The 25,091-nt window shown below is 39.1% G+C and overlaps 1 protein-coding gene across 1 annotated transcript; it reads right to left on the bottom strand.

The window, feature by feature from the left end:
* Positions 1-723: 723 nt before the first annotated feature.
* On the bottom strand, positions 724-24,133 carry LOC112568612 (multidrug resistance-associated protein 1-like). The gene is made up of 34 exons (XM_025245987.1): positions 24,018-24,133; positions 23,411-23,590; positions 22,769-22,900; positions 21,150-21,278; positions 20,303-20,434; positions 20,049-20,110; positions 19,719-19,856; positions 18,871-19,179; positions 18,334-18,520; positions 17,917-18,045; positions 17,426-17,614; positions 16,569-16,706; positions 16,254-16,400; positions 15,837-15,921; positions 15,137-15,203; positions 14,815-14,941; positions 14,165-14,341; positions 13,901-14,068; positions 13,592-13,781; positions 13,085-13,187; positions 10,955-11,096; positions 10,155-10,392; positions 8,089-8,233; positions 7,238-7,403; positions 6,458-6,657; positions 5,479-5,602; positions 5,110-5,211; positions 4,703-4,849; positions 4,343-4,501; positions 3,589-3,690; positions 3,196-3,260; positions 2,569-2,763; positions 1,684-1,833; positions 724-852 (listed from the first exon to the last, which is right to left on the bottom strand). Exons 1-33 carry the CDS (start codon positions 24,057-24,059, stop codon positions 1,722-1,724), a joined length of 4,728 nt encoding a protein of 1,575 aa, XP_025101772.1. The 5' UTR covers positions 24,060-24,133; the 3' UTR covers positions 724-852; positions 1,684-1,721.
* Positions 24,134-25,091: the final 958 nt, after the last annotated feature.

Raw genomic sequence — 25,091 nt, forward strand, 5'->3', positions numbered from 1 at the left:
CGGGAGGAGACGTAGGGGCTATGTTACAAAAGTGGCAACAAGACGATATAAGAGCTAGAAACCACTGTAAAATGTTTTACATATAATAAAGTTGTTTTATTGCAATAGACCGCATACCTGTGTAACTTTTAAGTTGAGCAAGAACTAAACTGTTAAAAGGATGTTTTTGTTGCTTATTCGTCAACTTTACAAAACGATCCGTCTGTTAAGTTATACAAATGCCCATTGACCAGACCAGTTATTGCCCTTCATCCCCCTTCAAAGAGGTTAGCAGCTCTGGCCTCTAGGGGCTCTATTGAACCCAGGTGAGTCTGTCTCACCCGGCTAGAAAAAATGGTTTGTAAGAAATAAAGGGCATTGCAGTTTAGAGGGTAAAGTAGGGTAAAGGTCCTTGATGTACACCTCGTCTCGAGACACTCCATATGATACCTGGCCGTAGGAACTATTGTCCAAGTGTCTCGGTTTTATTCCATAATTTCTTTCCCTTGTGCAAATTTATCTAAAGCTCAGCTGTCGTTTCGTTATGGTCCCAGGGTACATCCACACTGCACTATTGTCATAAACTAGAACCTGCTTGCCTGTTGTTTGACTGCTGGTTATTGGCAACACAAGGAGACAAAGGTTTAAAGTTCAATATGTCGCCAAAGTAGATCTTTTGCTAATTCTCGTTCACTCTGCAGGCTGCGCAGTTTCTATTAATCGCATCGTGGCAGTGAGATTCTCGCCGGATGGTCAGAATCCAAATACGTCTCGAGTTCTTTATGACACGTCCTTCCGCAAATAAGTCGCGATCGCAGATGTCGGAGGTCCAAAAAATTAACGTTAATCCACTTGTGATTCCATCCATCCATCCTCAAAAATAAATAAAGAAGAAACATTAAAAAAAGAAATGATTCATATTAAACGAATAATAGGCTTTATTCTGTTAGGGTAAGCCTAATTTTAATCAAAATTTGGTGTTTCCACTCTGGTAGGCCTTTAAATCTTTTCTCGGTTTAAATCGCATCTTAACACACGTATCTTAAAACACAGAAGAGTGAGGTGTCGTGGAGTGTTTCAATTGTTTCCAAGTTTATGAATGTTTTTTTGTGTTGATCTCATCACACGCCTCATATTCCCATAGAAAACCGACCTTCATTCTTAAATTCGGTTACAACATATACCACACAAATATTGTTATTGACAAGACACACAAATAAACAGGCGTGTCAATATTTTTATTCAGATAAAAGGGGCTGACATCAGACGACCTTAATCAAGGACCTGACTTTTTCCCTTGAATTCTACACATGACGACGTAGTATTTTTAAATGTTTTGATACGGCGTATTATGATAATACAGTACTTTAAGCAGCTTTAATGGTGATTTGTTTTAATTTAGTGCGTAAATTTAATTTGTTTCTATTGCTTAAGTAGCGGGTTCATTTTTTGATGAATACATATGTATGTTTTCTTTGTTATACAAAGTTTTCTTTTTTGATTCCTCTGGAGACCTTATGTGTGTTTGTGTGTTGAGGCAGAGAAGCTGATAACATGTTATTTCGGCACCTAGAGCTTTTCTTTGGAGTAAAATGATTGAGCAGAAAAAAACAATCGGCATCAACGTTTACTAAACTTCCAGCTGTGTGGACAACAAAAAGTTGCACCCAGCACAACGCTTTTGATAATTTTCAGGTTCATCACCTTAGACATTTCAAATCCGGTCACTGGCCTTCACAATGTTATACAAGGTCAGCGTCCTTGGCCATGCCGTAGAAAATACTTTGTTTGTTCGCAAGAAGCACGAGGGGCGAGTCGTACTCCTTCATCAGCCCTTCATCCAGCACGAGGATCCTGCAAACAACAGATTAATAATATTGTTGACGCACTGACTGTTTTCGTGTATATTTTAAACATTCTTATATCTTTTTCTCGTTCCATGCAGACAAACGGTCTCACTTTAAGAAATGTTTAGGACGCTACACAAAATATGGATAGAAGGATGACAGAAATTTTCATTGATTTTCATTTAGGGTACTTTTTAGGTTTGTTGTTATTGATTGTTGAATTCTATTCATTCCATTTTTAAATAAACATATTCTAGAACCTTTACACATTTTTTCTAAATTCTTGTGATTAAACTCAAATCATTAAAGTTCTAAGTGTTCTTTAAGCTGTTGGACAACTGATCTTATATAAACAAGGATAAAAAGGGAGATCAAGCCGTGGGTCGTGAGATAAATGTGTCAGTAACTCACTTCCTAATAATCAAAATCTGATGGTAAATACCTTTGCCTGTATCTCTCTTTCTCTCTCTGTGTGTCTCTCTCTCTGTCTCTGTGTGTATGTGTGTTTTCAAAGTATAAATAGAGATCTTTATAACACTTTGTACTATGTACGACTAAATAATACCCGTACGTTCATGTTTAATATTGTAATTAGCCACAGATATATAATGTTCACGACATTTCATACTACCTGTGAAGCGTACCTTGTTTTCTATGTTTATTTTTTTCTTATGCACGCGCAAGGTGCAAAAAAGTATAACCCTTTTTCCACAACCTACACAAGAGTGACCTAATACTGTACCTGTCGTAGTCCATGATGGTGTTGAGGCGGTGTGCGATGGTGATAATGGTACAGGAGCTAAAGGCCTCACGGATGGTGTTCTGGATGAGGGAGTCCGTCTCCATGTCAACGGCGGCCGTGGCCTCATCCAGAACCAGGATTTTGGTTCGGCGAAGTAGCGACCTGGCAAGACACACCAACTGCCTCTGACCTACACTGTAATCGAAACCAAATGAATTGAATTCGACCGGAATTAATCTTGAATTAAAGTAAAAGTAAAACGTACTGAAAGAAGCTTTAAAGACCATCCTGAGTGGAAAACCTTAACAAAATGAAGCCTTGTTATTTGCCTGATGTAAAATTCGGCTGTGCTTTCTACTTAATTATTTTTCTTCAATATCTTTAGGGTGGTTTTAATCACTAGTATTTGCACATCATGCCGGGAGAAAGCAAATATACAAATGAATTAATCTAAATTCTTTCTTTTAACCCATACTTAAATAATAATTAATGTGTCCATCCAATCTGAAATAATAATTGCCTTGAATTTGAAGCCTCAGGGCTATCTCTTTGATATCCTCACTCTGTGTGTGTGTGTGAGGGGAAGGAGAGGTAGAATGAGGATTTGACAATTAGGAAACCAATTACCTTAGCCTCTCTCCCTTTTCACCGACCTGGTAGCTCAGTTTTTCTGGCAAATCTTCCACAAAACGCTATAGAGCCATATAGAAGAACCAATCGTATATATTATCAAACACCTGTGAAACTACTTTTTCTTAAAAAAAAGCCTTATTGTTTCTGAAACTGGTGTTAACAGCTGTAATATGTTGTACTTGTAGTTGTAGTAGTGTGTTGTAAAAGTTTTAATGTGTAGCAAAATAGAAAGGTACGATCAATGTAATGATACAAAATGAGGCAGCCAAAAAGAACCATCACATCTATAAATACATTATACCTTCAATATATACATATATCTATAGGAATATCAAATTCCTAGATCAGATATAAAGAAACAAAGATAGCTTGGAAAGTAGCAAGTACTTTTAAATGAGCCCTCTCCAATGCTTTCCACATTTTGTCATCTAAATATTCATTCAGCGGGTCAAGGTTCATCCGTAGCGTGCCAGAGAAGAGAACGGAATCCTGAAATCACAAAAAGGGCAAAGGTCAACCCTACTGTTAGCGAGAAATGTTTTATTTAAAAAATAAATCAGTAAATAAAATCAAAACAATCAGAATAAACAAACAGTACATTTACTGACAACATTGACCATCTGCGATGACACAGCAAATAAAGGTGTCAAATTACCTAAAGTAACTGGCCCCTACCTCTGTTTGTACATCATGCCGGGGAAAGCAAGTACACATGCACCGATACACCAAGTCCTAGACCAGACCTGGGCAAGGGGCGGCCTTCGGGCCGCATCCGGCCCGCCTCCTGTCTCTGACCGGCCCGCCTGCTGGCCCGCCCGCCAGTATATATACTATATATATATACAGTATTGGGTAAAACTGAGTTAACTATATTAGTCCGGCCCTCTAAAACCATCCCAATTTCTCATGTGGCCCCTTGGGAAAATTAATTGCCCACCCCTGTCCTAGACATTCGCTATTATTAATTACCGTTCCCCACTGCGCTTAAAAATATTTTGGAAATTTCCCCGCTGCACTGAAGCCTTTTCCTCGCCCTTACCCACCGGTCAGCAGCAACATCATAATAATCTCCCTTGTCTCCCTTTACGCTTAAACAGCTTTCACACCTGGCGACAAAATGTCACAATAGCCGGGTGAATACCTGTGGCAGGATGGTAATGCGAGAGCGCAGGTCGTGGAGCCCGATGTCAGCTATGTTGACGCCGTCGATCATGATGCAGCCGTTACAGGCCTCAATCAAGCGGAACAGGGACAGCGTTAGCGAGGATTTACCTGCCCCTGTCCTTCCAACGATACCAACCTGCGGAAAGTAGAAATAAAAATCCGAGTTTTCGATATTTTCGTCTTTTCTTCTTAATGTATTTGCACAAGAACCTATAGACATATCTGTTTGTGTGTGTGTGCGTGTGGGAAGGGAGGGGGGTCGAGTGTACATTTCTGTGTATGTACGAATTCAAACATGTATCAGAGTAAAAGTGCAATTACACTTGTACATGTTTACCTTCTGACCAGCCTCGATAGTAAAAGTTATGTCTCGCAATACAAGGTCAAGACCGGGACGATAGCGCGTGCTGTAGTCACTGAACACAAGGTGACCCCTCTCGGGCCAAGAAGAAGCTGGACGTCGGAAAGGGTTAATCCATGGAGCCTGCGGAAATTAATAAAAATAAATAAAGGCTTGAGACATTGAGAATTAAAATATTTCAGAACCGATTTTTGGATACAGCAGATGCACAACAATCGAAAGAAAGAAAGCAAATACACAAATGAAGAAAGGACGATTGAAAGAAAAACCAATGAAGAGTTTTGGCAGTTTTTCGAAACTCCGGATAGTGGTTCCGGAAACAAAGTAACAACTAGTAACCCAAGATACTGAATCTCTTTTATGATGAACGACCCTGTACTGACCTCTGACTCCAGCTGTGAGTATTCCTTCACCCTCTCCACCGACACCATACTTGTTTCAAGCTCACTAATCTGTCGGACCATCCAGCTCAGAGAGACTGAGAGCTGTTAGGATATAAAAACAACATAGGTCATATTCAGGAGCGGGAGAAGAAATATCTCAATAACAAAATAGATGGAGAAAAATAGCTGTTACAAAACAATTTAACTATGCAAATTAACACTCATATCTGCAAACATCAAAGAAGATAACCTTCATCATAATTACCACTACTTAGATACACACAGATAACATATTCCTTTAACAGTCACATCAGCATGCTTGTACAAACACTCATACATACACATATAGAATCATTATTATTTAGTCACCTGCAATGCGCAAGACACAGAGAAGCCCACAGTTCCTCCTCCGATGCCCGGTGTGGTGACAGAATAGATGGCAGCACCGAAAATGATAAGATTTGCGATCATTTCCAAGTTCGTCACCATCCATCTGGTGACAACAGGCAGGTCTGATGTTAGGCCGAATCAGCGAGTATAAACCTGAGTACTCTACATGATGGCTGACACACCGCCAAATAAATCTTTTTCCCTTTACTGTCATATCGACTTCTTCTTAGCTTCTTAAGCTATTACTCTTGATTTTTTTATTGTTTTGCTTATAGTGTCTTTAATCAAATATTCAAGCAGATTCACTAACATTTATACGAAAGCAACGTTTGGACCTTTCTCTTCCCTTTCTGATGTACAATCGATTCAATCTTACTAAATAATATTTTACACAAAGTTACTCTTCTCTGAGTTTGGCTTAGGTATCGAAGACAAGTGCACAATTTTTTTATTTTAAGTGTGTGCATTATCATAACTAAATATACTTCCGATGAACTTGCATCAACCAAACACATCTCTAAAATTTTGAATGATCGAAGAGATCGTTTACGCCAATTTTGAAGGGAATCGGACAAATGGTCTACCCAATAAGTAGTAGTGCATCGCATTACTCAGTACCCTTGAAGTAGCTCTCAGTGTCGAAAGAGTTGGTGACCCCTGAACTAGACTACAGCTGAGATATGAAATACCAACCCAGAAAAAAAGCTATGTAAAATCCATCAATCAGAGGTTCTGAATTAGAAGACAGTAACTGTCTCAATATAATATTATTTTGCTTTCAGTCTAAAAATTGTTTCATCGTAAACCCATTTCATTCGCTGCGCTTTTAATTCTCTCTCTCTCTCTCTCACACACACACGCGCGCGCACAAGTACACAAATTGTTAGTCTTTTTTTTTTTCTTTCTAAGCGTCTGATTCTCGAAGTATTTGCTTATCATTTGATGCCATAGGCTTTACCTGAATGCACAAAGACTAGCGAAGGAAAAGCACTGGTTTCTGTCCACCCGTCGTTTTATCTCCTCGATGAAGCGGTCGACTGCTCGGTAGGCGCGGATGGTGGCGCCGCCGCTGATGGTCTCGCTGAAGTGGACGTAGATGGGGCTGTGAGTGACCGACTCCATCCTCTTCAGCTGCCGGGACGTCGGGATGTAGAAGCTCTGCACGTGCACAGTCGAATAATATTAAAGAGCGTTCAGTAAAATAACACTGGACATAAAGGTTTGCCCTGTGTGCGTCTGAGCAGTATTTTGAAGGACACCTTGCTAGGAATACTTTGTGCGTTACCTCAACATTTTCTTTTAGAAAGTCATTTCTTTGATCATTATATTTTCATATTTGTTAAGATCTTTATATGCACTAAAAAAAAATTGAGAATGTTCTTTTGCGTGTCCTGGTGCAATGTGGAATATCAACTTTACCAAGCGTTTTATTGCTTCGGAAGTGGTAACAGAGATGGTTATCTGAGAATGGTACGTTATTGATAATACCTTACCAGTGCAAAGTTTGATTAGAATATTATTTGAGGTTTTTTAAGCAGTGTTTTGAGAAAAAAGGCTTCTTTAAAAAACTATTGGAGTTTAATTGGTTCGCTACAGTTTCATCAAATGTCTGCTATCATGAATGAAGAACGCCATTTGAATAGAATCTTGTCGCTGTGAAGACTAATATAGCTTTCAAAACAAGAAAGGGGTGTGCAAGACTGTTACATGTGATGAACTGTAAAGGTAACAAGCCAACCTGTACGAAATAGTAGAAAACGAGAAGAGGAACAACTAGAATGATGAAGGGCGGTGTACTAATGGAGATGACGATGATGGTGGTAAGAATCATCATCCCGAGAGTGAGGGAGTCGTTAATGTGCTTTGGAAGGATGTTGTCAATGGTCTCGATGTCAAGGGAAAATCTGCAAACGTTTTGCAGGAAATAAATACTTTTAGCAATCTTTAGTCGCAACCTGATCTTTCGTCAGCACATGGTTTAAAACAAGCAAGGAAGAAAATTAAAGGAAGCAGAAAAAAGAGACAGAGATTAAAATGTGAGTAAATTCATAATAAAGAAATGGAGAGTTAAATATTAAAAAGACGAAGTGATAAAGACAAAGAGAAAAAGAGATAGGGAGAGATATACCAATAGAAACGCTGAAGAAGCGAGAGGAAGTGAGAGGAAGAAGTGAGAGGAAGAGAAAGAAAGAGAGAAAGGGAGAGAAACTTTCAACCTTTATTGTTTCAATGATTGCCCTTTCACATGGTGCAGTTAAGTACAAGATTTGAGTAATTTTGCGAATAAGCCATGCTAATTAGCAGATACGGGCCATATCCGTTGGAGTGAGTGTGAGTGAATAAATGAGCAGGTTAGAGAGAAAAAGTTATGACACAAACAATAGGAATAAAGGCACGCCTGGTTTAGAATATAATTATTTCATAAAGAAGAGTCACAGAATGAGGCTTTTGAAAGAAATATGGAGTATGAAAACAACGAGGATATAAGGAATACCTAAGGGGATAAATGAATTGCGTTATTCCAGAAACAACGGAAAGTAAATGAAAACTGAGATTTTAAAATGTCTAACTGGTATCAAGCTATTTTACCTGTTGATTATTCGTCCAACAGGAGTTGTGTCAAAGAACAGCATTGGTGAATGTAGTACACTAGCAAGAAGTCTGCTGTGAAGGTTTTTGGAGGCAACAACGGTTCGAACCCAGAGTAAGAAGTTGCTCAGGACCAGGGGGATGACTATATGAAACGAAACATGGACAAAGATTCAGGACATACTCCCCTATGCGATTAACTAGTTGGTTTGAAGGCTAAGTAATTGTCTTGTCAATTCCGATCCTGATTATTTGCATGACTTGGTGTGGTCTCACTTCCTTTTGAAAAAATCATGGGAAAAAAGAAGTTAGTAGAGAAATGTTTACATTGCATCAACGCGCAAAGACTTTCCACAACGAAACCACCGGCGTGTTTGAGACCAGGCCGACCGCTCGGCTTTAGTTCCCTGGGAGAGTAAGATGGACGCCATCAGCTCCTGAATAGCAGACTGTATGTGCTACTGGAACAGAAGCAGATACTGAGAGAAGGAACATCCAGTGTTAAGTGCAACGTGCACACATAACACCAGTGCGGCAAGGGGAAACAGTTCAGTCATGAGCTACAACGGTACCGGTGGGACATTGTGAACTTGAAAAATTCAGATGGCCAGGACACAGCAAAGGATAAAGGCCAGAAGCTCTGGTACAGAGGGTAGACTACCACACACAATCATATGGAGCTGGTTAGAGCTGTACATCCCTATCTAGCAAGTTGATCCCCATGCGAGTCTCTGTCAGGCTTCAAAATATCCACCAGGAAATGACACAGAGAAACAACACAAAGGCTGACTTCAAGTCATTAAAAACAGCAATCGCTGCCTTTTCATAAAAGTACTGCTTAAAAGTACACAGTTGTTTCACATTATTCAGGTGTTGGAAGACAAATTCATTTCCTGCATGACACATTTTCTGCACATGGACAAGGTGACAGCAAGGCTTATGGTGCAGTTTGAATTACTTGTGATTATTTTCCATGTCATAGCATAGCTTTTTCTGCTATTGATCTGTGTATTGATTTTGTTTTCATCCTAGGATTACTTGAGATTTACTTGATAATTTTAAAAATAATTTGAAACAAATTGCTTTGTACTGTGTTCTTAAATGCTAAAAGAAATGTTTACCCAAGCATTGCAATATGTACATTTGAGTCTAATGTTTTCATAAGCTGGCCGCTTTTCCTGTATTTCAAAGTATTAAAATATTGCTAATTTCATTTTATTGTCTTATTTACAATTAACTTTCACTTCTTTGCATCTTTCATGGCACCTCTTTTTGAAGACTGACTGTTAATACATTGTATTTATTTTATTATTTCTAATCCCTATAGACCCAGTGGATCATTAGCAACTGTCAAGTACAAATACATTTAAAATTTGAGCCTGACGCAGACCATGTCATTGAGTACATTAGTGCACTGCTTTTTTATATCATTACCATTAATTTATCTGACTGTGTGTGTGAAAAAGAGAAAGCTGGCAAGGATACTCTTGTTCACGTCATGCTGACTGCCTACAGGTAGGACAGACAAACACAAACAAAAAAGTAAAACAAACAAACAAACAAACAAGAAAACAAAAACAAAGGATCACGTGCAAGAAGATTTCAAAAAGAAAATAAAACAATAATTATGTAAAAAGATCAATGTAAATATTCTCTGAAGGCCTGCTTGCTCGAGTTAAGGAAGAAAAAGATTATGCACCAAAAAAGCTTCAAGGATAGTACACTGATAGTACACACTGAAAAAAGTTTTATCATGATGGTATACACATTACTGGACTGCAAAAATACTGCACAACAATAAATACAATTTCTTCATCGCATGTATGTAATTATCTCCCCTGAATCTATGCTTAACCTATGAATCTGACTATCATTTTGAAAAAAAAAATTCCCTTCTCATGGCCATTCTTAATCTAACAAATATGGAAGGATATTTGACTAAGTTTTATATTGTTAAAAAGCACTTTATTTATGATGAAGAAAACACACAGCTGACGTTGTCACCATGTTTGCTTCTTTTCCTCCCTCGCTCACTAATTAACTAATTAATAATCCTTAACACATACTTTGTGCTATGCCAAACATTCCAAACACCATCAGGTAGTAGTCGTTCTTTGCCTTGTAGTTGGGCCGCAAGGTGGAGTTTCCGTGGGATGTGGCGAGGAAGGGGTCATCTGTCCAGCGGCTGAGCCAGAAGTTACCAGAGGCGTTGGCGGCTTGAAAGAGAAGGAAGAACAACATGGATGCCGTGAAGGGTACAGCGCCTGCTGCTCGTATGTAGGTGAGAAACACGCTCCACTTCACCTGGAAGAAAGGTGGGACAGTCGGACAAGTAAGGTGAAGCGAGCAGATAGTGGGGATTATTTATTACCTTTGCTGTACCACTACACTTGAATTAAACTTTCTTCATCTAGTTGTATACCGTTAGATGCATTTCAGAACTACGTGTAAAAAATTGTGCTGTCAAGAACAAAAGTCTGTTTTGAATAGTTTTATCTGATATAAAATAAATTAGTTTAAAAAATGTTCTAAACACTTTGCACGCTGTTTCTATAAAATTATTTATCTAAATAGATATGTGTTTAAAATTATATTTTGTACAACTGGCTCTTGGTCTCTAAAGACTTAGTGAAAGTTTCTGTTGTACCATGTTGTCCAAAAAAGTTCTATTCGATGCTTATCATTGCATTTTTTAGTAGTCTTTACTGTTAAATCTGGAATGATCACCCTTTGCTATAGCACTACAACTACTTTGAATTGTTGTTTGTTTTACATCAATGTGACTGTTTCATGGATACAGTTGATCGTAATGAGTTTACAAATTAATCTCATTATTATTGCTCTATAGTAGTAACTGTCTACATACCTTTCCTTTCTTTATTGTCTCCTCCTGCACCAGCCTACCATTGTCCTCTTGTGACGTGTCCTCCGTCAGGTAGCACGGGTCACACTTAATTTTCCTTGGTTCCGTCATCGACGATGATTTTGGTCTCGTCCTTCTGGACTTCCTGCACAAACATAGTGACTTTGCATGCAAGTGTATGTGTCAGGGATGGCGACTCTCACATGAGCAAGATACACATGACGTCAAGGGTTCTTTCAACACAAAATGCAACCATTTCCTGTGGCTGTCCACATCATGTTGCTCAGGATTTTACGACACAGAATACAAATTGATATATTTATGCGACAATGTCTCAAAGCACAGTTCTTTGGAGAAGATGGTCAAAATAATCTATGACAAGTAAACATCTAGTAATGCAATAGTCTCTACTTTTAATTATATAGGTATGTCAATCTCTCAGCTCATAACTTAAAACAGTGTCCAATGTTCTAGTCCGCGGTGTATCAGTTCCAAACCATGCATACTGACTCACCTACACACCTTCGTTAAGCTTTCTCTCAGTAACTCTTCAACATATCTGTCGCCTGTAATCATACTCACAGTTCGTAGGGTGGTCGCCCTTCGCATCTCGAGTCAGAATACGAATAACACAAATCACACTGGTAATCTACTACAGGCGGATGTTCCTTTCCCGAGGGGGATGAAAATTCCGTATAGCTAAGAGGCAGATGACACTCCAAGGCCATACATAATGGGGGAGGGGGTTCACACAGTCACAGTAGCGGCAATCCATGGTGACTACACGAAGCCAACGGTGCACCGAGCCCACAAGATGCTGGGTGTTTTACCGAATGCGATCGAAGGTGAGGCTTCCTCCTTCAGAAGGGCTCCAACACAATTAGCCCGTACACGAATAAAACCTTGGCTAAGCAAAGAATTGCTTCTTATGCGCTGGCACCTACGCTTCTTCTCTTAAAACGCACAACATCCTTCCACCATAATGTCCATCAATGCCGTCTGCTTCTTCGATATTTTTCGCGGGAGTGATCTCCCTTTTCCCGCTGACATGCTCGGTGTGTTACCAACCACGATCGAAGAGTGATCTAGGGAGGTGAGGCTTCCTCTTTCAGAAGGGCTCCAACACAATTAGCCCGTGCACGAAAAAAACCTTGGCTAGGCAAGGAATTACTTCTTAAGCGCTGGCATCCACGCTTCTCCTCTTAACGCACACACAACGTCCTTCTACTATCATGTCCGTCAATACCGTCTGCTTCTTCTATTCTTTTTTGCTAGAGTGATCTCCCATTTCCCTCTGACGTTCTCACTCATTCTCCATTACGTGTTATTTACCTTTGCAGTTCACAAACAGCGAAGGGGTTTAACTGACCTTAAAAAATGGCGGCACGGACTGCGACGTGACATTATTGATAAGAATTCATGTCAACCCAAAATTTAATTGAGAGAAAACATTTCTCTACAGAGGACTGATCGTGTACTGTCACCTTCATTTTCAAGCATTCCTAAACCTGTCTTTTCTTCAGACCCGCTGGAGATAAGAGGTTAACACCAGACTCCTTCTAATAAACAGAGCTGACAATAGTCTGTTGTCTTCATTTTGTGACCTAAGATTCGGCACAATGGTTAAAAACATAGTTCATGCTTTACCAAGAATTCCAAGTCTGTTCTATGATCTCCGAGCGTTAAGAGATCTTTTGAATATTTCACATTTACTGGTCAATTGATTGATTTTTTAAATTAACATGACCTCTGTCAAGACACTGTAATTTCACGAATCTCTAATATTCCAATTTATTTATTTTTCTGAAAGCTTGTGTTGCCCAACAAGTCCGGCAGGTCAGTCCTCTCTTCAAACGCACCTTTTCTCACTGTGCCATGTATCAGACTGGAGAGGTTCGGCCGTCACTTGTTGTCTTCACTCTTCACTGACTGTTTTTTTTTTTCCACCTTCTGCTTTCTGTGTTCCTGGCAATGGTGACTATGTACAAATGTATGTTTGAATGCCTGATTCCCTTTTCTGTTATACGGTGTCACTACCTTCTGCTCTTAACATTTTGTAAAGCACACTGAGCTTTCCTCCTTGTGGGAAATGAGCTATTCTTATAAATCAAACTGTGAATAGTTTATCAGAACCTGCATCTAGTGTTGTAGAAATATGTCAGCTCTTCACCGGAAGTATTGTCATCCGAAGTCGCTGTCTCCACGTCCTCTCGGATCTTGTTGATGACCGTCGAGACTACAAGAAAATGCAGAAGAACATGTTACCTTCGAGTTATTTCACTCAGTTTAATGAGTCCAACAAGTTTGTGACCATACAGAGACGATAGACATAACAACTTTTATGATAACCATTCTTTTAATAAATCTCAAGCATTATAATTCTCTGGTCTACTTACTTTCAAAGATGCAGCGCGAGAATAAAAATGTTTTGTATAAACAATATAAAAAATAATAAGTAAGGTAAGTAATAGAACATAAACCAGGGCAGTTTGTCCTAGGGGTTAGTAAAACCGCGTAAGAAGTTCATCTGCGAAAGCATATAACACTCATCCATAATGGTATAGCAAAATATTAAGGAAGATGTACAGCAAGAAATTAAAAAAAAGTAATGTTGCATTTCAAAATCGTGTGTTCACTGACTGTCAGGATCTTCGTCTTCCTCCGAGTCCTCCTTCTGCTGCAGGTGAAGTTTGAGGAAGCGAGCGAAGGGTCCGTCGTGGGACATGAGAGTGTCGTAGCTGCCTTTCTCGGAGATGCCGTTGTCGGACAGCACGATGATCTCGTCAACCATCGGCAGCCAGTGGATGCCATGTGTCACCAGCACCCTCGTCTGGTCTCACAAAGAGAAGTAATATAGTTGTTACAAGAGTGAACAGTAAAATGTGAATTTGTACCCTACTTTATATATCTAAGTATTTTTTTGAGAAATCAAACTAGGTGTGACCTGACCTTGTGTCGGAGCAAGCCGTTGGGGCCAATGACCTCGGTGAAGATGTGTTTGCCCACGTGCGAGTCCGCGGCGCTGAGCGGGTCGTCCAGTAGGTAGATGTCGCTGTCACTGTACACGGCGCGGGCCAGACTCACTCTCTGCTTCTGACCCCCACTCAGGTTGATGCCCTGACACAGATACAGACATCATCATCATTGAAAGAAAACATGTGAACATTTACAAGAAAGAAAATCAATAAAGCCCGGAAAGTCTGAACAGCATACCCTTTCACCAATCTCAGTCATGTCTCCAGCAGGCAGTGTTTCCAGGTCGGGCTCAAGTGCGCATGCCCGCAGGACCTGTTGATATTTTTGTTTGTTGAAGAGTTTCCCGAAGAGGACGTTATCACGTAGCGTTGTGTTTTGTATCCACGCTTGCTGAGGGGCGTAGGCCACAGAACTCTGAAACATGTTGTGTTGGCTTTGTTTATAAAAAAGCTCTCAATGGTGCTATTAGTTTTGAAGAATAATATATCTTTACATTTCTTCCAGTCTCACTATCTAAGCATCTTAAAATGAAAACTTAAAAATGTGTCTAAAATTACAAATATATAAATCGCGTCCCCAATACTCCATGACTAACGAGATCAAAGTTACAACCGTCTTTTAGTTTTGAAGAAGAAATTAAATAGCTAGTAACTGTTTGTTTTCTTTTAAAGTGTTTCCTGTGGTACAGTCCTCAAAAGACGAATGAAACCAAAAGGAACCACAGAGAGAAAGAGGGACGCGTGTTCCCAGATGAAATCTGAGCTGCTAAATGTCTAGCAGTGAGGTAACAGATTTTGAACTCTCTGTAGACTGGTGAAAGAAGCTTTTTAAAATTACTACCCTAATGTATACACTTATCCATCTCGTAAGACAACATCGTTATTTACCTTTATGATGACTTCTCCTGTTAATTTCTCGGTTTCTCCGAGAAGCGCCGAGATCAATGACGATTTCCCACTTCCCACATGACCCACCACCGCCACTAGCCTGCCAACGCCGATGCTGATGTCAACACTGCAATTATTTATCGATTATAGTACAATAATAGGGAGAAATGATACAATACAAGTAAAAAATATTTACGCTCAGAAAGAGGCAAAAATCTTTAACATAGAAGAAAAATCAGAAACTATTAAAGTTACAGTTTAAAACGTGAAGTGCAGCACAAACTAATAACAAACAGAGTAGCACACAGCAGCAAATACCCACTTTTTCAAGACGGGTTCATAATTTCTATCCCAGGTGAATGTTCCATTTTGGACTGTAATGGCGTTTACTGTTCAAAATAACATGCACATTGTTCAGAGCGGAAAGTAAAATTAAAACTTCCACAAGCATTTTTGATAGTTGAGATAAAAAAATGTAAGACAAAGTAAAATTTAATAAGTAAAGTGCCACTCCTACTTTTATAGAAACACTAATATTTTTAGTCATTTGGTCACATAGTTTTAGCACCGCGTGTAGTTATGATATACCTTAACATCGGAGTTACCAACAGACATAAATTTCTTAACTCCAGGAGTAACTAAGAATTTAACAAAAAAGTAAAAGCTAAGTTTTTCTACCTGTAAATATTCATTCTGTCCAACCACGTTAGTTTATTAACAGTGGCCGTGATCTTAGCAACTAGGTGCATGTCTTCTGTATGTCACCTTACCTAGGAAGCCTATTCAATGTGTTACAATCAGTTCAATTATTTATATTCTCCATGTTTCCGACCCAGATGAAGTTGACATGATAATGATTGATTGAGGATTGGTTGAGGAAGAGGATGGAGGAGAAGGAGGAACAGGAGAAGGTCAACTAAGACAAGGAGGAAGAGGAGGATACTGACGATGATGGTAGTCATGATGGCGGAAGACAACAATGCAAGTCTATGTCTCACATTCTCATGTTCCAGGTAATTTACCTGCATCTTTAGCATAGGTAACACTGTTTGTGTCGAGGTCTTCACAGCACAGAAACCTGTTGATCCTTTGCACTGACACAAAAGCCTGCGGATCAGAAACACATGTAATAAGAAGTAAAATTAAAAAGAGACAAAGTCAGCAAACAATACGACAGAGATAAAAGAAAAACTTTAAAACAAAGACACTAGAATAGAAGCAAATAAACAAGAAGGACAAAAAAAAAACCAAAAAAAAAACCAAAGTAAGAACACTAAATGAAGGAATGAAATGTAGGAACTACGCTAATAAAAAAACAGATACTGAAACAAATAAAAGAAAGAAATCAGGAAGGAAGCGAACAGAGACGAAATGAAGGAAGTACAAATTAAAGAGAAATTTAAAGGGAAAATATAAGTTTAGCCTAAGTAATCACCGACCTGAACGATCATGGGGATGACAATGGCTAGCCTTTCGAGTGGCACTCTCAGCATGTTTAACAAGGACAAAGTCACGAAGGCCCGCCGAGCGTCCAGGTAGGTGTCAGGGGAGACCTCTACAAATGTTGCAAACGTGGCCAGGGTTACCTTCAACAGAGACAAGAAGTTTCGAAAGAACTTCAGAAATGTGATAGCAATAATAATACAGGCCTCCTTCTCTCTCTCTCTCTCTCTCTCTGACCATTTTCTCTAGTATCACAAAAGATGGGTAAAGTCTGGTTAAAAGTAAACGAAGCAGTCACTTCAAAGACTTACCAGAAAAGGTGCGAAGTAGCAGCACACCCCCAATAATATGTTCAGGTAGGCCATTCTGAGCAGCACCTTCATCTCCTCGCTCCTCAAGTCTGTGATTCTCTTCTCGAAGGAAAGTTCCCATGCGTACATCTTTACCACCTGAGGACAGGTGTAAGAAGGTGAGAACAACGTAAACTTTACCAAAGCTCTTGACACAATCAGGCGCCATCTTGAGCAGGGCATAACGATTATGCCGATCGACTCGGTTCAGTTGTTCTAATAATAACGATATTGCATACAGAAAAAAAGCAAGAAATTTCAGATACAACTGCAAACTCTTCAGTTAGTATTACAACAAGGGTTTGTCTTACATTTTGCATTCACTCCTATGGTCTCGTTAAAGGAAAAATTGCAATAACAGACAAAGAACAAATATTTTGAGTTCTTTGATGTTAGTATCCTCAATGGATTTAGAAAAAGTCTGCATAAAATTGGAAGTAACATTGTCTAACTCTACATGCCTAGTATTTCATTTCTAAATGAAGTAAATTAATTAAGCCATCATGTCTGTCACCACCTGTGACACACGACAGACAAGCTGGAATCATAATTAATTCTATCAATCTTTCTCAACTAGAGACACAAAAATAAAATTAGAAAATTAGAAATTACACAAAAATATATACAGACCCACATAGAATAAATATTTCGAATGATATATATATAATGCTTGTATGTGCTTATGATCTTAATAAGAATTTAGTTCTATCCTTCAGCCATGCTAGCTTTGTGTTTTACTCTGACTTCATGATTAAATAAACGTTGTTACTGACATATCATAAGACAGGGAGACAAATAGTCGAACAGTCAACACGGACCCTTATTCCACTCAACAGATCATTGGTCAGCCTCATTCTGCTGTCCTTGAACTTGAGGTTGTTGATGTTGAGCTTCTGATGACGACTTGCTATTAAGGAGTTGAGGAGGATTGTAAGGATAAGAGTGATGATGCCGGCGAAGACTGGGGGACCGATGTAGACGTAGAGGACACTGACAACCATGACAACCTGTTACAAGGCACAACAACAGCGCACGTGTGACAAACCAGTAATAAACTTTTCCGTTATTGTCAGCAAGGTACAGTACTAACATCTATACTAACATCCAGACTAACAACTGTAATGGCGGCTGTACGGGAAATACGTCTGACTTTGTTGACCAAGTTTCAATGTTACACATTTTAAAAGTTTAAAACTTGTATTGATAAACATAAAATCTTTAAACTCGTGCACAGAAAAGTAAGATACTATAGTAAATATAAATCAGATCATATGAGAATGGTGTAATATGAGAAGCCTTGTCTCTTTACCTGTAGAGGAGTGGTCAAAATGGTAAAACAGAACATTGCCTCCTGAATGCGTTGACAGTCGACGGACATGAGGTTGATTATCTCACCGCCATTGACCTCTCGCCGTGCAGAGCTGTTCATCGTCAACGACTGAGACAACAGGGATGAACAGCAAGTTAGGTGAATGGGTTTTAAGTGACACATCTCCTAACAAGGAATATACTCAAATTGTGTGGGCGATTTACACATTTCATAACAAGACGATTCTACTTGAAGAAGGAAGAAAACAGAGTGCCCAACCATCCCAACGTCCAGCTCTGAGGACAGGTGTTTCATTCAGAAAGAAGATTGTCTCTCTTAACAAAATCTGAACTAGCTAAACGGATGGATGTCTTTTTTTTATTAGACCGAATACTCACTGTTTTAGATGTTTCTTACCTTTATGTAGACAGTGGAAATTAGGATGGTCTTGATCTGTATTCCGATTAATTGGGAACACCAGAAGCCGAAGCAAGCGAGCAATGACCTGATTATATGCACCAGGAGCATCAGCACCGTTAGCCCGTAGCCAGACCACACCTGCTTGTCGTTGGTGTCGTGTTTGCTCACCTGCTCGATCAGAAGCCTGCAACAGGTGGTCAATCCGTCAGGTCCCACAAAGCTTCTCCTGCTATCACTAGGTATTGAGATACTCGAGGCGTTTTTTTAGTTTGTGTAGTGTTGTCCTCTGTAAAGGCGACTAATATTTGAAAATATATTTGTAAACCTTCATTCTTTATGTTGAGTGTGTAGAGCAGGTATTTTCACATATATTGTCAGTATTTGCAAAGTAAGGTATCCCACCAGACAAACCCTAGTTTTAGTGTTAATTGATAAATATTAGCATTTGTGTTAGTATGCAACTGATAAATAAAACCTGACATTCCCCACAACCCAAAGATCAAGTGATGAAAAAGATAATATCCGGACACCCACCCCAGTATCACAGGGCTTAAAATCATCAACCCGTCAGAAACTACGTTAATGAACAGCCCGAGGATCACCCGAGGTCCCATGATCTTCGTCAAGACTCGGAGCAGCGACGGCATGTCTGGGTTAACATCGTTGTCCCCTGGCCGGTCGAGGGTACCGTACATAGTCGCCGCCCCGCCTCCACCTTGTGTGCACCTGGAAACAAGGGACCCGGTTTCCGACTGGATGTCCCTTTTCATGGGGTCAGTCGGAAGTGACGTCATGACAGCGGGGTCAACGTTAGCGTGATCCTTTGTCCTTTCTTTACTGGTTCTGACATAGAAAACCCAGAAATATAGAGATGAATCAGCCGTGATTCTGTACCCTTGAGGTTACGTCTGGCAACTCAGTCTCTGTCGTCTTCCTGTCAGTCTACCCCACTTGAGAGGGTAACACGTGATCCTGTATATTGTTTAAGTTGTACGTGTAGGTCTTATCATGAACCTTTCGAAACCCCACATATACTTGCAAATTCAGGCCTAGTTCCTGACCCCTTTCTGCATGGGAGGTTGTTTATTTATGTGTGACGACGATTATTCTTGTGATCTTTGTGTAGTAGATGTCTATTGTTTTTGTCTTTTATCTAAAGCTCATTAAGATTACAGGTTTGAACAACCCTAGTTCAAAAAGCTAAAGTATCTAGCTTTTGCAAAAAGAGAATTTAATAATAGTTTAATAATTAATTGGGAAAAATTATATTCAGGGAAGATACGTATTGGTTTGGCCCGCTGAGAGCAAACCTCTGTTAATTAATTAATCAAATCGACAGTTGAGAAAATGAGCTACACTGTGGCGATTAGATAGCCACCTACTGTTTGTTTCTGAATCGTTCTTTCTCCAGCTCCCACTCTTGTTCAAAGGTAGGGACAAGGACGTCACTGCTGTCTCGAGGGTTGAGTTCGAAAAGGTCAGCCTCCTCGATATTTTTCCGCCACCCGAGGTACATAAACCTAGAGTGAGATTTATTATAGACAGTGCCATACACGACAACATACAGGATACATCAACAAACTCGCGGACTTGGACTGGTATCACGCACGCACGCACACACAGTCACTGTCAAATCGACAGTGCGAAGGGAGAGACAGAAGAAAGAAAAGACTAATGGAGACAATCAGATAAACTGACAGACATGTCTTTACTTTGTCATCCAAGCGAAGGTTATCCTGCTGGGAAAGGACGCAGTGACCTCAGGGCATGGAGGCTGTTAAGAAACCGGATAGATGACCTTAGTATTTTAGATAGATGTATCTTTAGTCACACTTGTAAATACCTAACTGACGTTGCTTTTGAAAAATGCACAGTAAAAGGAAAGATTTGTGTTGTATATTTTTGAAGTTTTTTGTACTGAATGCCATGGTTGAATATATAACAGAAAAAAATGTTTTTACTTCACCTTTTGTTTTTGAAGGTATTCCTTCTGAGACTCCTCAGATGCTTCAGAAAAGCAGAACAGGATGACCTGGATGCCCTCTATGGCAAAGGTCACACAAAACAAAACAAATTCCAGGATGTCGCCGTTATAATCCTGTGATCCGCAGATGACATATTTGTCAAAACATTTGTTAGAGCGCATATTTGTCACATCTTAAGTGTTACTATTGTATTCAATTTAAGTCTGCAATCAAGACTCATTCGACAATATACTCTGTTTAAATATTTTTAAAAATAAAATGTGTGATCTTGAAAGTAACTAAGATAATGCAAAATAAACGAGAGTTGGTAAATTCAGATTTTTGATCGCCATATATATTCCAAAATTTAAAACTTAAATGATTATGAAACAGATTAAAAGTACATGAAGCCCTTCATTGTATTTAAAGTGCAATGGGTCCACCTGAATGTTGTTTTTGTTTTCGCTTCGCCGAAAACAGTAATTATACGGAACTTTTTAATATTTTCTTTACAAAAGACTATTTTTAGGACGTCTATGAATGCTACTTTTCATATATTATCACAGCTTTGCTTGTATTTTTGACAAATTATTGATATAATTTATGCTTAACATGATTTATGATTCAGTATAGATATAAATTATAGTTAACCTGATTTATGAAGTTCCAACATCAAAGCGCAAGTTTTTTCACATCATCTTGATTCGATATGTCAACAAAGTGGTAGCAGTCATTATTTCCCTCTTGTCGTCTCAATCATATATCATCATTGATCCATCATCCACCATTATAAATCCTCAATCATCAATAATCGTTATCATCATTATTAATATTATTGTTGTTAAATACCTCTTCAATGATGGCCGTGTAGAAAGGCACGACATCGCACAATGTCAGTAAGGTCCAGAAGACAAACTGTAAATCGGAAGTGATGACGTGGCGGCGCCGTTCATGCTGTGTAAGGAAGGCTGTACACATCTAAAGATATGATGGAAATGAAATAGTGTTTATGCTTTAAGTAGGATACAAAACGTAGGAATAAAGTCTATAGATATAAAGACTATACATAGCTAAGACTAAGGTACCGATAATTTATACTTATGAGTATAATGGTAATTACTTAATATACCAGGAATGTCAGCTAAATTTCCCAACCAACCTAGCCACTGACATTCTACAGTTTTCAGGAGACCTAAATACAATCAAACGGAATAAATCTGGAAGTTTGCAAGCACTGATTCTTTCCCCACCGGAATAATGAAATGGAATTATAATTTTAAAATAATAACATGGAAATTCGTATTTAAAACATTCTATAAGATAACAACAGACAATCAACTTCAACGGTTCATCGAATTTTAAAAGACAGGTTTGTTTTCATGAAAAAGAAAATTGAGAAGTTAATAGCTGTGCCAGGTGTCTAGAGAAGAGATTATTTGGATTGCAAGAAGACACGTGTACTGACACAATGTTAGACTTACTCATATTGCTAATAAAACCTTATGTTCATGTATGCAAATGGATAAACAATGTAACATCTGTACATTTTATTAAACATTGGGAAGCATAGATATAACTTAGAAAGTGTCATAGCAGTAATAAGAGTTATTGTGGAAGCAGAGGCTGCACCTGGACTGGACCACCACATCACAGGGACCGCCACGTCAATGTATATTGAATATCAAACGGAAAGAGAAAATAAAAACATAGCTGATGGTATTGTTGCCGAATAGCATTGTGTTTCTTGTTAATTAGTCCGCTGTATCTACTAATGATGCTACAGTAAGTTATATGTAGTATCATAACGATTGAGGAAATCATGGTTTCTGCCAACATTGATGGGCGAAATGGAAACCGAATGTTTCTCTGCCCAGGCCCGCCACAAGTCTATAGCCGCCAATGATGGAAGAGATAAAGCGAACTATCAGCGGAAGCTGGGATGGCATCACTTGTTATTTCTCCTCTTTTCTCCCTCTACACTTCAGCTATTTTTGTCAATACCTCTACTCTGATTTCTCCCTGTGAACTGAATAAATATGTTTTTAGAGTAAACGTTGTATTTGAATGCATGCAATGACATGTATCTTTTGATCGTGAGTGGTAAATAAAAATGTATTAGTCTAGAGAGTAATTTATGGGTGTAATGACAGCAGAAAACATAGATAAACAAGAAGTGCTTTTTATGCGTGGTAAAAGGTTTTACACATCTAAAATATAGTTACTCTTATGTTTATTTTTAACAAGTGCGGGGTTGTATACAGCATTTGAATTAAAGAAATAATTATTATACTTAACGTCAGGATGTTCACTCTGCTACAAATACTACAGCCATTGATGTGTTTGTGTTATTAAGGCTGAAGAGTGTGTGTGACTTGGCAGGTCACCTCTAGTGCGCGTGTGGTATGACGTCATCATAGTACAACATTATTTTAATTTTTCCCACAGAACGTGTAGCGACAGCTACTCACATACGTCACCAGCCGCAGGGCGCTGGCCAGGTAGATGACCACCGGAAGCACGTCACTGCCGCTGTCCGTTAACAGTTTGAAGTCTTGTATCAACGACACCAGCGCCACCATGCTTAATACCATGCTGAAACACTGTCGGCATTAAATCAGATTACATGGTTTGTAAACGATACTGGTAGCTCTTGTGATGACGTGGCTGTTATCAATTTATCATTTGGTTATTTATTTATTGTGAAATAAATAAAAACCGCACCGGCTGGGAGCCACAAATGAAAGTGTAATTTTTTCAGGCAGTCCTTAATATCAAGCAGGATAAACAAATAGATATCCAGACTGAAGTGACAAGGAACATAACGAAAGAGTAATCCACTTACTGAAAAAGAAAGGGGTTATTGAAGATATTATTGACACACAAATTTAATGTTTGTAATGAGTCCAGTAAAGTGTGTTCATCTATCCGAAAGAAACAGCCAAACACGTGACAGGAGTTTGTAGAGACTACTCAACAGCAGCACCACGGTTATAAACTTCCGAGCGTTCATTCAAATATTCATTCACTCACATGCACGTACAGATAAGCACGCATCCAAGCACCCAAAGCCACACAAGCGAACACACACACACAGAGGATGGAAAACCCACCGTCTTGGCCGAGTTCAACCAGGTGACATGAAGTGGAGTGACTTCCCCTTTCCTGGCCAGCACCACCAGGTAGAAGGGCAGAGGGCACCACAAGAAAGCACATGGCACCCACACCAGCACCGTGTTGAGGAAGCAGTCTGTCAGACGTGGGAATTCGTTCAAATCGTAAAAACTGGAATTCTGCAAGATTGAAAATGCACTGAGCTTTGAACATTGAGCAATTCAGTTGTCGGCTGAGCATCCTTCATAATCCACATCACTAGCTTATAGACAGAAAGAGCACAGTTTGTACTAGAGGAGCTTCAGACCATCCATTACAGTTCGGTTTTCTATTATTCTTGTATTGTTTAGGTAAAGATGCACAAAAATGTACGAAATAAAGAACAAAGAACTAAATCAATCAGAAGGATTTTTAGATATTCGGAGAAGACACAATGGACAATTGTTTTCAGTAGCTACATTTCTGCTTCAAGTGGACACTGGAGAGATGAAATACACTGTATTGTATAATTCCTTTTAATACTAGCCACATTATGGATTGGGAGTCGGAAACAGTTGTTCTGTCATACGTAAATACAAAGAAAGTAGCAAAATATTGAGACCTTACCCATAGAGGATCTCTACAGAACTGCGGCCTGCCTGTACCCATGGTGGACTGTCTGTCTGCCCGGTACAACTGTCAGACTGAGTATGGTCTGATGTACACCTCCAGGTGTTGAGTAGAGACACCCTGACAAAGGACAAAGTTGCTGTGTGCAGACTAGCAGCTCGTCCTTTGTACAATGATATTTTTAAAAAGAAATGACATGAGCCAAAGCGTATGGAAGCCAGATGTCGCCGAACTCATAAAGAAAATTACACGATCGATGCTAAGATGAAACAGCAATTATTCAGTACATTTAAGTAAATTATTTAAAATGTATTATTATTGTTTCTATAATTCAGTTTTGCATTTAAGAAACTTAAAGAAACAGAGAAAAGTGGTATTAATCATGACCCTTGTAGAACTAACAATTAGTGTGAACTGTAAAATACGGTAAAGTAAATTGCTGAACAGAGAAATAATGTGTTGTGTTAAATTCGGTTATTTTAAGCTTCAGTGTAATTCATGATTGATAAAGTATATTTGCATATACCAAAATTTAAAGTTGTGTACGCCTTTGTTGACAGATTTTACAATAAATTGACTACAACTAAAAGTCCTTAATCACTCTTGCTGTTAACAACATGTGGCAAAACTAACTACAACATAAATAAAATGCAATGATATATTGTCACATGGATAAAGACTCACGAACGCTGTCTTGTCACGCTCAGGATCTTTCCACAATCACATGAGACTTACACGTGAAGGCTGTCCAGGTGTCTCTTATATTGCAGGCACTTACTTTCCACGATCTAGAAAACTCGACTTATTCCATGGACGACAGAGAACCGGTCTCTTCCAAGCAAATAAAAGTATATCAAATGTTCTACGGATAATAAAGATTTTTCTCTATCTACAGGCAGCATACCCGTGAAGCTGTTAAGGTGAGCAAGAGTAAACTGTCAGAAATGATTTTTTCTTGATTAACTTTGCCAATCGTCCTGACTGTTAGGGGCCGCAAATCCTCTTTGCCCAGACAAATTACTGCCCCTGTTCAGTGAGCACCTGAATCAGGTGCATTCGTCCAAGTTTTGG

The sequence above is a fragment of the Pomacea canaliculata genome, linkage group LG7 (genome assembly GCF_003073045.1).
Source record: "Pomacea canaliculata isolate SZHN2017 linkage group LG7, ASM307304v1, whole genome shotgun sequence".
Taxonomy (NCBI): domain Eukaryota; kingdom Metazoa; phylum Mollusca; class Gastropoda; order Architaenioglossa; family Ampullariidae; genus Pomacea; species Pomacea canaliculata.